This window comes from Drosophila serrata, unplaced genomic scaffold (assembly GCF_035046125.1).
Source record: "Drosophila serrata isolate PLE 108 unplaced genomic scaffold, ASM3504612v1 contig_184, whole genome shotgun sequence".
Classification (NCBI taxonomy): Eukaryota; Metazoa; Arthropoda; class Insecta; order Diptera; family Drosophilidae; genus Drosophila; species Drosophila serrata.
In genome coordinates this window covers 2,243,316-2,256,887 of record NW_028257082.1, presented here as the reverse complement: position 1 = coordinate 2,256,887, position 13,572 = coordinate 2,243,316, and the positions used below count along the sequence as shown (strand labels likewise).

The 13,572-nt window shown below is 44.1% G+C and overlaps 3 protein-coding genes across 4 annotated transcripts; 2 read left to right on the top strand and 1 right to left on the bottom strand.

Annotated features, from left to right (window-relative positions):
- Window positions 1–413: 413 nt before the first annotated feature.
- On the top strand, window positions 414–5,438 carry LOC110182896 (uncharacterized). Of its 2 annotated transcripts, none has more exons than XM_020951049.2 (9): window positions 414–1,136; window positions 1,419–1,955; window positions 2,018–2,240; window positions 2,300–2,436; window positions 2,499–2,651; window positions 2,705–2,885; window positions 3,285–3,424; window positions 3,497–3,803; window positions 4,016–5,438. In XM_020951049.2, the coding sequence occupies exons 2-8, from the start codon at window positions 1,565–1,567 to the stop codon at window positions 3,775–3,777; spliced, it is 1,506 nt and encodes a 501-aa protein (XP_020806708.1). In that variant the 5' UTR covers window positions 414–1,136; window positions 1,419–1,564; the 3' UTR covers window positions 3,778–3,803; window positions 4,016–5,438. The 2 variants fall into 2 exon arrangements, with proteins under 2 accessions (XP_020806708.1, XP_020806709.1); XM_020951050.2 differs by having other exon boundaries at window positions 415–1,136; window positions 3,497–3,675.
- Window positions 5,439–5,558: 120 nt separating this feature from the next.
- Window positions 5,559–7,676, bottom strand: LOC110182897 (ornithine decarboxylase 1). The gene is made up of 6 exons (XM_020951051.2): window positions 7,386–7,676; window positions 6,626–6,783; window positions 6,278–6,575; window positions 5,968–6,216; window positions 5,812–5,880; window positions 5,559–5,756 (listed from the first exon to the last, which is right to left on the bottom strand). The coding sequence occupies exons 1-6, from the start codon at window positions 7,653–7,655 to the stop codon at window positions 5,616–5,618; spliced, it is 1,185 nt and encodes a 394-aa protein (XP_020806710.2). The 5' UTR covers window positions 7,656–7,676; the 3' UTR covers window positions 5,559–5,615.
- Window positions 7,677–10,772: 3,096 nt separating this feature from the next.
- Window positions 10,773–12,344, top strand: LOC110182925 (uncharacterized). Its single transcript, XM_020951091.2, has 2 exons — window positions 10,773–11,063; window positions 11,274–12,344. The coding sequence occupies exons 1-2, from the start codon at window positions 11,022–11,024 to the stop codon at window positions 12,126–12,128; spliced, it is 897 nt and encodes a 298-aa protein (XP_020806750.2). The 5' UTR covers window positions 10,773–11,021; the 3' UTR covers window positions 12,129–12,344.
- Window positions 12,345–13,572: the final 1,228 nt, after the last annotated feature.

The following is a 13,572-nucleotide window of genomic DNA, read 5'->3' as shown; positions in this document are numbered from 1 at the left end:
GTATGCTAGAATTAAATACCATCTCATTAATAAGCGACTCTTAAAAGTATGTTATTAAAAAATTTGTAAGATTGGCGCAATTTTTTGAATCTTATTGATTAAATTAATTGGTAACATGTGAAAGTGCAAAAATATAGGGAAGTCTTTAAAAATAGTAATAACTTAGCTTGGTGATGAACAAACATTCTTATTAGATGGCTTTAATTACTGTACATATTTTCCACCTTACTTCTTATTTTACCTTTCGTTTTAAACTGTTTATATTTAGTATTCAATGACTGTTTCAGTGCAGTTCATGTAAAGCCCGCCATTAAATTCTGTGATTACTCAGTGCGAGTCACCGAGAGATGCGATACTTGGAGAAGCTTTCGCGGAGCTTCCGAAAAGTCACCCCCGTTGGTCGAGTGGCGACTTGGCAGCTTATGTCCAATTTAACGCCGAGTTCACTCAGTCCGCAATCGTCGGTTTTGCCAACCAAACGTGCTTTCATTTTCTATCAAACGACGCTTCGCACACCGTTCCTTTCCGTACACCTTCCGATTCCGACTCCGAGTCCGGATCCGTGACAGGATTGGGATTCAGCTGATGGTGAATCGGGGCTCGTCAATTGAATTTCGCATGAGAATGCAACAGGATTAGCAGCACGGGAGAGCTAGCTAGCCACTAAGGACGGATCCTGTGAGTGTCTGACGGATGTAACGGAATTTGGAGGAAGACCTGCCAGCACATCGATACGGTGCGAAAGGAGCAAAAGGATCGCTCGAGGAACGTTGAATTTCGGGAATTAGGCGTCAGGAGACAGGAGCAACAAATACCTGGGAAAAGGACGAGAACAATATACAAACAAACCGAGCTTGGGGCCATTCAACAACCTCCTCTCGACGCGGCCGTATCGATTTTCCGTTACATCGTTATACACACACGCACTAACCCACTTTGCACTTGGCCCACTGCCATTACGCATACGCCCCGTTGCCACCCCCGAAAAGAGAGGGGCCACCGCACACTCACACACACACACATCAGAGAGACAGAGAGAGAACGAGAGAGAGAGTGAGCGAATTTGTTGCATCTCGGCGGCACTGGAAGCATGTTTCATTTGGCACTCGCTAGCCGCGGACGGACTAACCATTTAGGTGAGCAGCAGGAGCCGGAGAGTGGGACGAAGGAGGAGAAGCACCACAGGCACCACAGGCACCACAAGCACCACTAGCCGGACGGACAGCTCAATTGCGGGCAATTTACGAGCATAGTTAATCCGCGGGCACACAACCCAAATAAAATCGCGCATTGTGAGCTTAATTCGCCGCTGCTGCTGCTTCTGGTGCTGCTTCTGGTGCTCTGGCTCCCTCCATAGAATTCCCCACTCCGCCGAGTCCTCAGTCCCCTGAACTCTTGTCTCTTTTTTTCGCACACAGGGCTACAGCAATAGCCATTGTAAATAGCAATCATCGTCAGCATCAGAGATCGCGACAACCGCCTGCCATCCGGGACTTTCACTCTTTTGCAGAGATCACTTGAGAAATCCCCCTTTGAGACCGCGTTCCACCAGCAGGTGTTCAGCATGGCGAGGCTTCAGTTGCAGACAGGACAGGTGGCAACAGCGGCGGTGCTGCTGCTGATGGGTCTCCTCCAGGTGCTGATGATGGGCCAGGCAATGGCCCAGGGACCGCCACCGTTGCAGGTGTGCCCCGAGCAGGGCGAAATCTCGCCCTGCATTTGCACGGTGAAAAAGAATGGGCTGGATATACTCTGCGAGACCACAGACCTGGCGCACATCACCAAGTCCATGGGCACACTGAAGGGCAAGAGCCCGATCATCTTCTACTTGAAGCTGCGCCACAACAACCTGCCCAAGCTGCAGGGCTTTGTCTTCCTAGCCCTGGACATTCGTCACCTGACCATCCATAACAGCAGCCTGGCGGCCATCGAGGAGAATGCCCTCAGCTCGTTGGGTAAGTAGAGGGAGGAGATGAGTTCCTGCTTGTTGGCTTCATTTTGATTTTGTTCTCTGTAGGCAACGGACTCACCCAGCTGGACGTGTCTCTTAACCAAATGAAGACGGTGCCCTCGCAGGCCCTGCAGCATCTGTTCCACCTGTTGATCCTCAATCTGAATCACAATAAAATCAGCGTTATTCACAACAACGCCTTCGAGGGCCTGGATACCCTGGAGATTCTGACGCTCTACGAGAACAAAATTACACAAATTGACCCCGAGGCTTTCCGGGGACTCGAGGGGTAGGTTTCGTATAGCTTATGGATTTTGTGATAATTTTCGCCTTTCTTCTGTCTTCTAGCAAATTAAAGCGTCTCAATCTGGGTGGGAACGATCTGAGCAGTGTTCCGCAGAAGGCCTTATCCATTCTGGACACTCTAAAGAAGCTGGAGATACAGGAGAACAAGATTCGTACCATTAGCGAGGGCGATTTCGAGGGTAACTAACCAATAAATCTTTTTTACATTAATGTAATTATACATTTAATTCATTTTCTATAGGCTTGCAGAGCTTGGACTCATTGATTTTGGCCCACAACATGATCACCACCGTGCCTGCCAATGTCTTCTCCCATCTCACCCTGCTCAATTCCCTGGAGCTGGAGGGCAATAAGATCAGTGCCATTGACAAGGATGCCTTCAAGGGTCTGGAGGGTATGTTCCAGCAGCTTAGTTAAAGACCATAATCTCTCACCTGGCCTTTACAGAGAATCTGCAATATCTGCGTCTTGGTGATAACCAAATTCACACCATTCCCAGCGAGGCACTGCGTCCATTGCATCGCCTTCGCCATTTGGATTTGCGCAATAACAATATCAATGTTATCGCCGAAGATGCCTTCACTGGATTCGGAGATTCCCTTACATTCCTCAACCTGCAGAAAAATGAGTAAGATTTTCATCATTTCACCAAGTCTTTCTTTGATATTTTAATAATTAACTTAGTAATGCAAGAGCTTTTCTTTATCCTTTTAAAGTACAAGACTTTTTCGTTCTATAAACTTCGTATTAGACCCGTAATTACTGCAAGAAAGCCTATAAAAATCAACGTTTTTTTTTAATAAGCTGCGATCTTTGGACTAATATTTGCATTACTATATAAAATTTTTACTAATCTCTGTCAGATTATGACTGCAAAGGCTAAAGCTTAAGTTGTTTTCAAAGCATTAGCAATAAACAACATTCCAATCTTATCTTAGATTGAATCACATTCAAAGCGTTATTTCAAGCAAAATCGAATGTATTTATTGACTTAACATTTAATTCCTTAATTTCTACTTTTTTTTAGCATCAAGGTGCTGCCTAGCGTTCTTTTTGAAAACCTCAATTCGCTGGAGACTCTGAACCTGCAGAATAATAAGCTGCAGCGCATACCGCAGGACATTATGGAGCCGGTCATCGACACCCTACGCATCATCGATATCACCGGCAAGTCATGGGCACTCCAAAATCCATAATTCCAGTAAATTCTTATTTAAATTCTAAATCTCTTTCCTACAGATAATCCACTGAACTGCTCGTGTGAGCTGACCTGGTTCCCCAAGCTGCTGGAGGACCTGAAGAACAAGGACGACGAAATGTCGCAGAAGAAGAAGCCGCTGTGCCACATGGGGCTGGACAACCGCGAGTACTTCGTGCAGGCCATGCCCACCGAGAAGATGCACTGCGCCGGCCTCAATGTGAGTCCCTCGCCGACCAGCGGCGGTCTGATGCGGATCCTGCAAGTGAACATCCTGGCCCAGATTGCCGTGTGTAGCGTGGCGTTTCTGACTAGCGTCTAATGCCTGTCCAGCCATGTTCTATGTGGGTCAGTTTCAGCTTCAGTTTCAGTTCCACCCAGACACTTAGACCCCAGACCCACAGAGATCAGTGATAGTTCCAGTTCCATTCGGTCTTATTCGACACAAAATCAGTGGCAAGCCAAAAGATAACTAAATCCAAACCAGATCCCAACCACAGACCACCCTTCGTTCGTCTACAAACCAATTCCGTGTTGTTGTATTGTATGTTTTCTTATAGATTGTAGAGAAACCGTGAATTATGCAACTCTGCCAATAATTAGACTCAGAAAGCACGCTTTTTGAACCACCAGCAAGTCAGCCAGCCAGCCAGCCAGCCGGAGAGCATCCCAACCCACCTTGTTGAACCGAGGCACCGGCGGCCGGCCATCCAAGATCCACCCCATCCAAAACTTGCACAGTAGCTCGACTCGAAGGGGAACCCGCTGGGCGGCAAAGAGATGGGCTCACCAGGAGGAGTTCCAGGCTCGGGCCCAATCCCAGGCTTCCCAGCTTAGATGTAAGGCTTGATTTAGGCACAAGTGCACCGGCACTAGCACCCAAGCGAAACTCAAACATATCAGAATATTGTTAAGTTTAAGTGAGAGGGTTTAAACAGATATTGTGCGTGCGTATATGTGCACCCATTTACCATTATATTATGTGTAGTCTATCGTCGTCTTGTCGTCGGTGTTGTGAGATACAATCATTACTACTCACCTGTTTACAGTCCTTCCTCCGCACCCGAGACCCCCAAAAGCAAATCTCACCTAGTCGAAGTATCGAAGTATCTGTAACCCAAAAGCAAATTCCCAGCAATTACTAAACTGTTTCTCCCCATTTTGGGTTCAGCGGAAGGAAACCAATTGAAGAAAGTAATATTCATTTGCATCAATCACCAAGAACTGATTATGGAATAAGTAGTTTGTACTCTTTATTTGCCGCAAAGCAAAGGGCAAGTACTCCATCCCAATCCCATAATCCCTTTCCCCTTCTACCCACACAAATCGAGAATACATATCGTTATTATATTGTTATTATATCGTGACATATCAGGAGCTAGCAAGCTCAACACGGCTAAAATAGTGACATTTTATAGAATTTACATTTACTTACATTTACGAGAAACATTTTTGAGGCATCAAGGAGACGAGTTTGATATTTACGCGGCAGAGCGAGAGATTTGGAATTAGAGCAACAATTTGTATATGCGCAGAGTGTGTGGAATTTTTGAAATTTTTTTATACATATACTTTTATACACACATACATACGTACCTTTTCAATTATGTCTATGCAAAAGCTAAGTTGTAATTTGCTAAAAATTAATTGTAATTGCACTCCATCCGCTGTTGCCTCTCGAATCGCATCCCACCGCCCCCTCCATCCGTCTGCCGGCTTGGGTCAGTAGCCAGCTCCCGGTGGTCGGGGCAGGAAGGATCGAATCAGGAAGGCGAAAGCGGAAACGGAAGCAGCGCCAAGAATATCTCCAAGCGAATGCGCTGCACCGACGATTCGGGTCAGTTGCCAACGGCCAAAGCCATTCCCTTTGAAATATTCAGCCCGTACACAGTGCTCTCCATGCGAGCTAAGATGTCCGAGAATTCGGGTAGAATTCAAGAATCTAAATCTAATAAAGAATCCATGTTGGTTACAAATGCAAAAGGTGAGAGTTTTCTTTAAGGGGAATCGAATTAAGGTAGTACTAAATGTACATGGAAAGCTATCATGTATGTAAAGCTGAAAGGAAGTAAAAATTCAAGTCCTGCCTGGAATAATAAACCCTTTTTGGTTACAAACGCTAGAGATAGCTTCTTTTATTTCCCAGCTGAGCCAACCTAGTCATATGGCCCGGAAGTATAGGGTCTTTGGCACCTCAAATCCATTAAAGGGACTGGCTATGGGCACTGTATAAGCACCCATGTTGGAAAATCCTATAAGGTCACCACGGTTCAGGTTTGGCAACAGCAGGTCCTCGGAAATCTATAAAAGGAGTGTCACAATAATAATCATTATTAAATTGTTAAGCTATTCCCACCTTATCCAAGGCATCACAACTGGGTCCCCAGATCAAGGACTTAAACTGAGGCAAGGCATCGGCTTCGTCCTGTATACGGAATTTATAATAATATATAAAAAGGTATCAATAAAAAAGGGATATTTTCTGACTTATGTATGTACCATATGAACCTACCAAATAATGCTCTGCAGTCACCACCTGATGATCATACAGAATGCAGTTAAAGGAACCATAAACACCGTCGTTAAGGTAGTACATCACGGTGTCCAGTTTACCAGCCTCGTTGCGAACCTCCCGCTTGGCATGAATCTTGCAAATTAAAGTATAAGCAGCTGCCACAAAGAAGCGTCCGGGTTCTGCAATTATTTGGACACGCTCATCGGGAAAATGGCGCCCCACCGAAGTATTTACAATCTCCGAAATCTGAAATATAGATTCTTTAATTACTATATTACTAAATAATATTATTTAATCCGGAGCTCACCCTCTCGAACTTCCCATCATCACTTCCTGGAAACCCACCACCAATATCCAGCAAGTCCATGTCATAACCAAGCAGTTCACCAAACTTAAACAAGTTCTTGGCCTTCTTGATGGCCCGATCGTAGGCCTCCAGCTCACTGCAACCGGAGCCCACATGGAAGCTGGTCCCAGTTACCTTCAGGTTCAGGGACTTGGCCAGTAGCATCAGTGCCGTGGCATCCACATCCGCATTGCAACCAAATTTATCGCCCAGCGGACACTGAGCCTCCTTGGCCTCGCTCTTGAATCTGACAATCAGACTACAGAAATGGTTACTAGAATTCGCAGAGTATCTTTTGGGGCAACTTACTTGGAGTTGGGATAGTGCTTATGCAGCTTGTAGATCTCAAATTCATTGTCCACCGTTCCGTTGGCCACCTGGTGCTCCTTGGCGTACTCCAGGTGACTGACAGGGCGACAGGGATTGGCAAAGATTATCCGCTCGGGTGAGACATTGCAGCCTAGGACCTATGAAGTACAAATTGTTGTTATTTAAATTACGAACTAGCTTAGAATTTAGTTTAAACTTTAAAGTATAGATCTTTGATTTCATTTCGATTTAAGTCCCTTAATCTCTCATTTGGTTAGTTATTTTAAAGATGCTTTAACAAAGAATCCATTAAACTGTTGCTAACTAAACTGAACTGAGCTCTATAAAAGTGTCTTTATACAACAATATGTTGATAACAGTCCATGTACTTTTATAATAGTGTACTTTTTAAATATACCCTTTTTTTGAATGGATCTTTCCTTTATATTGAAATTGATGAACAATTTCCATCAGGAATATTTTTCATTAAAGATATATAACAAGTTTTTTTAGTTACAGTGTCTTTTAGGTTTATACAATCACTTAAGACTACTTTGTTATTATCACAAATCATGCTTGTCAGTGTAAATAATAATCTACCCTTTTATAGGGAAGACTTTAAAAGATTAGTAATTTTCTGCTTTTTCAAAATATATATGTAAACTAGACTTATCAATGAAATATAGAAACCTAATACTCTTTTACTCTGATTAAAAACTTTATTGTCTAGAGTCTAGACTATTTCCTTTATGTCACTCACCAGCTTGAGTTCGTTCTTGGAGGCGCAGTCGAAGCCGGTGCCTAGATCGGCCAGCAACTGGACCACCATGGGATCATCGTTGCACTTGACGGCATAGTAGGGCCTGATCCTGGGCAGGAGGCGCTGCCAGAGACGATGCTTCCGCTCCACACTGGAGAGGTCGCAGATGTTAAGGGCCTGGTCCAGATCCTGCAAGCCGGACTCCTCGATGACCCGACGGATGCTGAGCTCGTGCTCGTAGTAATGGATTTCCTGAACCCCGCTGGCCATGTCGCCACTTGGAACGCAACTGAACGATCTGAGATGCGGCACTTGAGCTAATCGCTCTCACAATTGTTATCAGTCAAAGACTCCCGTCCGAATCGCAACAGACTTGCCGAACATTTAGGAACACGCTCCGCCCGAGGTTCGTGAGCGTGGAACAATGAGGCTCTAATTAGCGGCAGAGGTCAAGCGATAGAGTGCGACCATTATCCCCGAAATGCCCAGAAAGTCAGTCTCTGAATATATTTGCCACAATGTGTAATTTACAACCAACAATATTTGGCATCGTAAATAATTTTAATGCCCTCGAATCGCGGCACGAGCATGTAAAACTAATAAAATGTAAATTTTCAACAGCGATTTCCGGAGTGGCCATCAAGTCGTGCATAATTGACACTTGCCCCGAGGACACAGCCCACTTCACACACTCGCACCAAGGACAAACCGGAGCAGGGCAAACCCCTACACACACCCCTAGCAAATTCCACGGCAATGACAACGATAATAATAGCAGAATAATAATAGAGTGCGTGCTCACCAAGGGATGTGGCAAGGACGCAAGGACGGAGGGTTGCGGTCTGTTGTCCTGGCCAATTTAGGGCCAACCCCCGAGAGCCCATCGAACGGGCAATTAAAAATTAAAATCAAACTTTTTGTAATCGATATTGGCAATTGCGCCTCTTCATCGCGAAACTTGGAAGTGTGCGCCATCAATCAACCATTAATTGGCCCAGCCCATCAATATTTTTTGGCCTTCAAAAGAGGATCTTGGCGAAAGGATAGCGAAGAATGACAACTGTCAGCAGCAGGAGACAAAAGTATTGAGCGATGACCGGACCAATATTGGGATCTTGTCATGCCCGGAAGCAAAAGGAGGAATCGGATATATCCGAATCATTGCGATTTGATTGCAATTTGCTACGAGTGTCATCATTCAATCGATTCCAGATTTCGATTCGACTTCAAAACTAACCCGAAACCGCAGCACTCTTCACTGTGAGCGATGTGACTAATCGACGACAGGCTCTAAAGTGTCCTACTCACAAAAAAATTAAATAAAATAAAACGGAAACTGAAACTGAAACCGAAACCGAAGCGGAACCGGAACACAAACATTTCTAGCATGTTGAATTGAAAACTGGTTTCGCCCTTTTTATACAAGTAAATGCATTTAAATCATTTGGCATTTAAATCATTTGGAATTTAAATTATTTGGGGTTTAAATCATTTGCTTAATTTGCTTGAAATTTACATGCAAATGTCATTAATTCAGTCGCCAGTCCTTTAAGTTCCCATAGCAAGTGCTTTTAAATTCACATGCATTTCAAGTGTATTTTAGTTGAGGAACTAAATGATATTCATTCTTTTTTCAGTTTAGTTGAGCTGTAAAATGCTTTCTTATTTTTTGTTCCAATACTTAGGAGCTACTTTAAGTTTCTTTAGCAAAAGGAAAAGGTCAAATCGCCATGAAATAAATCAAAATGCTAATTTAGAGAGACCCTAAGGAGACCCCTTTTGCTTCGGCTTATATTTTATTTCAGTCTTTAAAAAGAGCTTACATTAAGTGCTTACATGTTAACACATTTAAAATATTTAAATACTTAATTTTATTATCCACACTTAAAACATTTTATCTGCTTTTGAAAATATAATAGTTTAGGGTATAAACATATACTCGTGTTATACCCTTTCAGGGAACTATAATTTTAGTCAGAAGCTTCTTACGCTATGAAGAAGTCATTTCCGACCCCATAAATCATATATATTCTTGATCAGCATCAGCATCATTACATCATTAAAATTGTCAAAAATTGGCAAAAATTTTTATTTTTTTAAATTGAAAATTTAGTATACAGATTTGTTGACCTACAAAAAACTAACAAAGAAATGCTTTCCGAATTGAAATTAATGCATTTTTGACTTAGTTATGAGTTTTTTAAACTTTGATTTTTGGCTAAAATTTGAATATCGTTAAATATTGATTCAAAGTAAATGAATATTTCAAGCTTAAGCTTAAGCATCGGCTTTCTGAATTATCTTGATTATGATACATATTAAACAACTATTGGTTTTAAATAAATTCTCCTCCCAAGATCTTAAGCAAAGACAAGCTTAATTTTAGGTTCAACAAAAATATAAAATAATCATATATTTCAAAATTAATTTCAAATATTTAAACTTATTCCTTTAAAACATAACAATATCACTTTCTAGATTCACCAAGAATAGAATTCGTTACTTTTCTGGACCTATTATTTTATTTCTATCAAGTTCCCATACCTTTCTATTAACACTCTATTTATAACATATATCCGAGGGGATTCTCGTATATTTCTCCATAGTTTTATCGCCACCTCCCCTGAGTTTAACGACAACCCTCTCTCCGGAAATAGTTTCATAATAAACTTGCCATGACTGGCAGCGCCTGGCTGGCGCCCCCGACAGCCACACGAGCCATTGTAATCAGGGGGAGCAGGTCTCACCTTTGGCCCATCATCAGCGCGCCGCCTCCCCCTGAGGCACTTGACCGGCCAACCAAGGGCCTTCGGTTGGGAGGAGCAGCTCGGAGCGGAGCAGGCGGCGGAGGTAACCACTCCAAGCCGGGCCATTACCGCATTACGGGCGCCCCACTCGAGATTCCCAATCTGTGCGTTCGGCTTAAACTGCGCCTGTGCCGGCGACGGCTCTCAGCTGGGCACTTGCACTGCTCCCCAAGTACACAGAAAGAAATTATTGGAGATATTAAAATATGGGATATACATTAAACAAGTTGTAAAATACGTGAGAGTATATAAAAGCTTTTAATATAGAGTTAAAAAAGTTAAAAAAGGATCCCTCTCAGAGTAGTTCTCTTGCAGAATATTAAGTAATATCCTTGATATTTCATATATTTCACATGAATTAGATATGTATCCCGAGTTTTTAATTAAACGTAAGAAAAAAAATATATCAAAAGTTAAAGAATATTAACAAGAAAAGGTACCCTTAAAAGGGATAACTTAGGTCACAGTTTTGGAGTTTCCCTTTTGCGGCACAGACATCCTTAATTAAAGTTGACTTTAAGATAACTTCTGATAACTCAGAAAATCTATATTAACCCCATCTTCAACTAGGAATTTTTCCCTGTGCACCTCTATGGCACTGCCATGAGTCATTTGGGCCACGCGCTTGGCCAAGGGAGGTCCTTGCTCCACCTGCGACGGTTCGGCGCGGCGTTTCCCTGTTCAGTTTTGTTTGGTTAGGCCAACGGGCTGCAGCAGCAATGAGGCACATGCCCCGGCTCATTGCCACAACTCCGGCTGAACGGCAACAATAGTCACGATAATTGCACCGTTCGACTTCGAAGGATAAATCGGCAGACACACAATCAGAATGTCGCATTTGCTGAGGCGCACCAAGAAGTCCTGTCTGAAGGTTAGTTGTCGCGCGACTTGACTTGGCTTGGCTTGGCTTTTGGGGCGGGCGATCAATAAAAAATCGATGCGGGTGCCACCGCCGAATAACAATAGACCGCGAAGTTCGCATGCCTGAGCTTTCAGTGGGTTGTGCCGGGCGTTAATCATACGCCGCGTTGACTTCCGCCCGTTAAGTTCACATTCCCCATTGATTTGTGTGTCGTTGCAGTTGCTGCGCCGGATATCGACCTCGAAGCAGCTATTTGTGCAGCGCCTGGACGAGGAGGATGGCGACGAGGACGATGTGGAGCCGGAAGTGGTGATGGACCTGCAGCGGGGCCTCGAGCTGGATGTCAACAGCAATTGCCACATGACGGAGGCCATATACGAGGAGCTGCAGCTGGAGGAGTGCAACCAGAACGAGGCGCCACCGGAGTTGGCCAGAGAAGCGGAGGAGCCGCCGCCCCAGGAGGGGAAGCTCGATCTGAGAACAAAGTACTTGATGAGCTACGGAAACTATGAGGTGCTGGCCACCGCTCCGTCCGCCATTGAGTTCGAACGAGTGCCCTACAAGGAAAACGTGCGCTATCTCCGGCACACGCCCTCCAACTCCAGTCTGGACCTGCAGCTGGAGGAGCAGCAGCAGCAGCAGGTGGCACAGCCGACCCCGAGGCAGCTACCTGTACAGCAGGCTCCTCGACAGACGCCCCAGAAGATGGTCAGTCACCGGCTGCAGCACCAGCATCCCTGCAGCATCAGTCTGGGCTCCAAGTTCGAGGGCAACTACCACAGCGTGGTGATCATGGAGCCGCCGCACGACGACTTCCCCATCGTCAAGTGGGACATCAATGGCAACTCCCTGGACGACGACACCTGCGATCGGTGGGAGGACTTTGACACGAGGTGGCGGCAGGCTGCATCGGCCACCACCAGACCATTTTCGCAATCGCAGTCTCAAAAGTCCAGTCACCAGTCCAGCTCCTGCACCTTGGAGACCTGGGTGGACGATGCGGAGCCGCTGAGCCTGGAGCTGCACAGGCACGAGAATGCGGCCAACTGTAACCTATGCCTTAGGAGCTTCTGAGTCCGGGAGAATCGGGAATCAGGGTACCCATATATATACATATATATTTATATATAGTAATGTATAACCTCCACACTTTGCGTCCAGCGATAGAGCACAGAAACCAGTCTTGTGAGAATTACCTACGTAACATATATGTATTCGACTCGGAGAGAGTCGCCAGACCGCAATTTTCATTATAGAAAGTTGTTTTCGAGAATATCCATTAACAATAAAGCGTGTTTTTGGTGTGTGTGTGTGCGGCGCTCCTTTGGCTCCATACCTTGAATAATGCACTCGAGAATGCTTCTCTGAGGGAGTAGTAGTAGTAGCTTGGTCCCAGCCGATGTCCCTCCCCCGTCCATCGATCCATTCCGGCGCACGACCCGCACGTGCTGGACGTTCGTGAGAATCCGGAGACCTCTGGCTTTCCCACGAGCCGCGAGCAACAGCGATTTTCAGTGCGTTTTTCGGTGGTGCAAGTTCAACTTGCCGCCCAGCCGGGCACCATCCATCCACTTGGCCTGGCCAGGGGTGGGTTCTCCATGCAGACTCGAGCCTCCGTCCCACGCTGGCACTGACACTGGCATTGGCCATTAAGCACTTCCACTTTGCTGTTTGCCACATTGGAAACCTGAGCGACAGCATGCCGAATCAAATTAAAAGCACTTTTTTACAATTTTCGATTTTGTTCATTCTCTGAAATGGATATGGCGCGGCATTAACATTAAGCATACGCCACGACAATCGAAAATAATCGAGAAAGATGGAGTGAAATGTCGTTGCAAATATTTATGAAGGAAGTAATAATCACACGGGAGATATTAACGTGTGAGCGGCAGGAAAAGGGCTAACTGAAACTTTGTATTCTACAAATATTTTGGTAATTTATTAAAGTTTGGTAATGTATTAAGGAAACTTATATGAGAAACCTGAGCTATAGCCTTGACAAAACAAATGGAAACCCCTTTTTCAAAGTTTTTGTTGTCTTTCACTTTTCAAAGGAGTATAGAATACATGGATAAGGATATACAGAATACAGGGCATAATTCCGAGGTAATCGAGATATTTATGAACTGTACTTAGAATTAATTTAAAATAAAATATATTGCATACTTTCAATTTTGTTGTCCTTTTTCTTTGCTTATACCATATAATGAGATATACCTTAATTTAAAATTCTTATTCCAGTCCAGAAGAACTCACTTATATTAAGGAAGTTTTTACTTTGGACTCAATTTACGATACAAATTACTTTACTTTACTATGAAAATTGTGATAGCTTATCTAAGTTTTGCAAAATGCAGCTTAATACATTATTAAGAATATCCGCCATCAGCACAATTTCGATACCTTGCAGGGTGTTATAGTTTTAGTCAGAAGCTTAAAAAGCCGTGAGGGAGTCATTTCCGACCCTATATAGCATATATATTCTTGATCAGCATTAAAAGGCGAGTCGATCTAG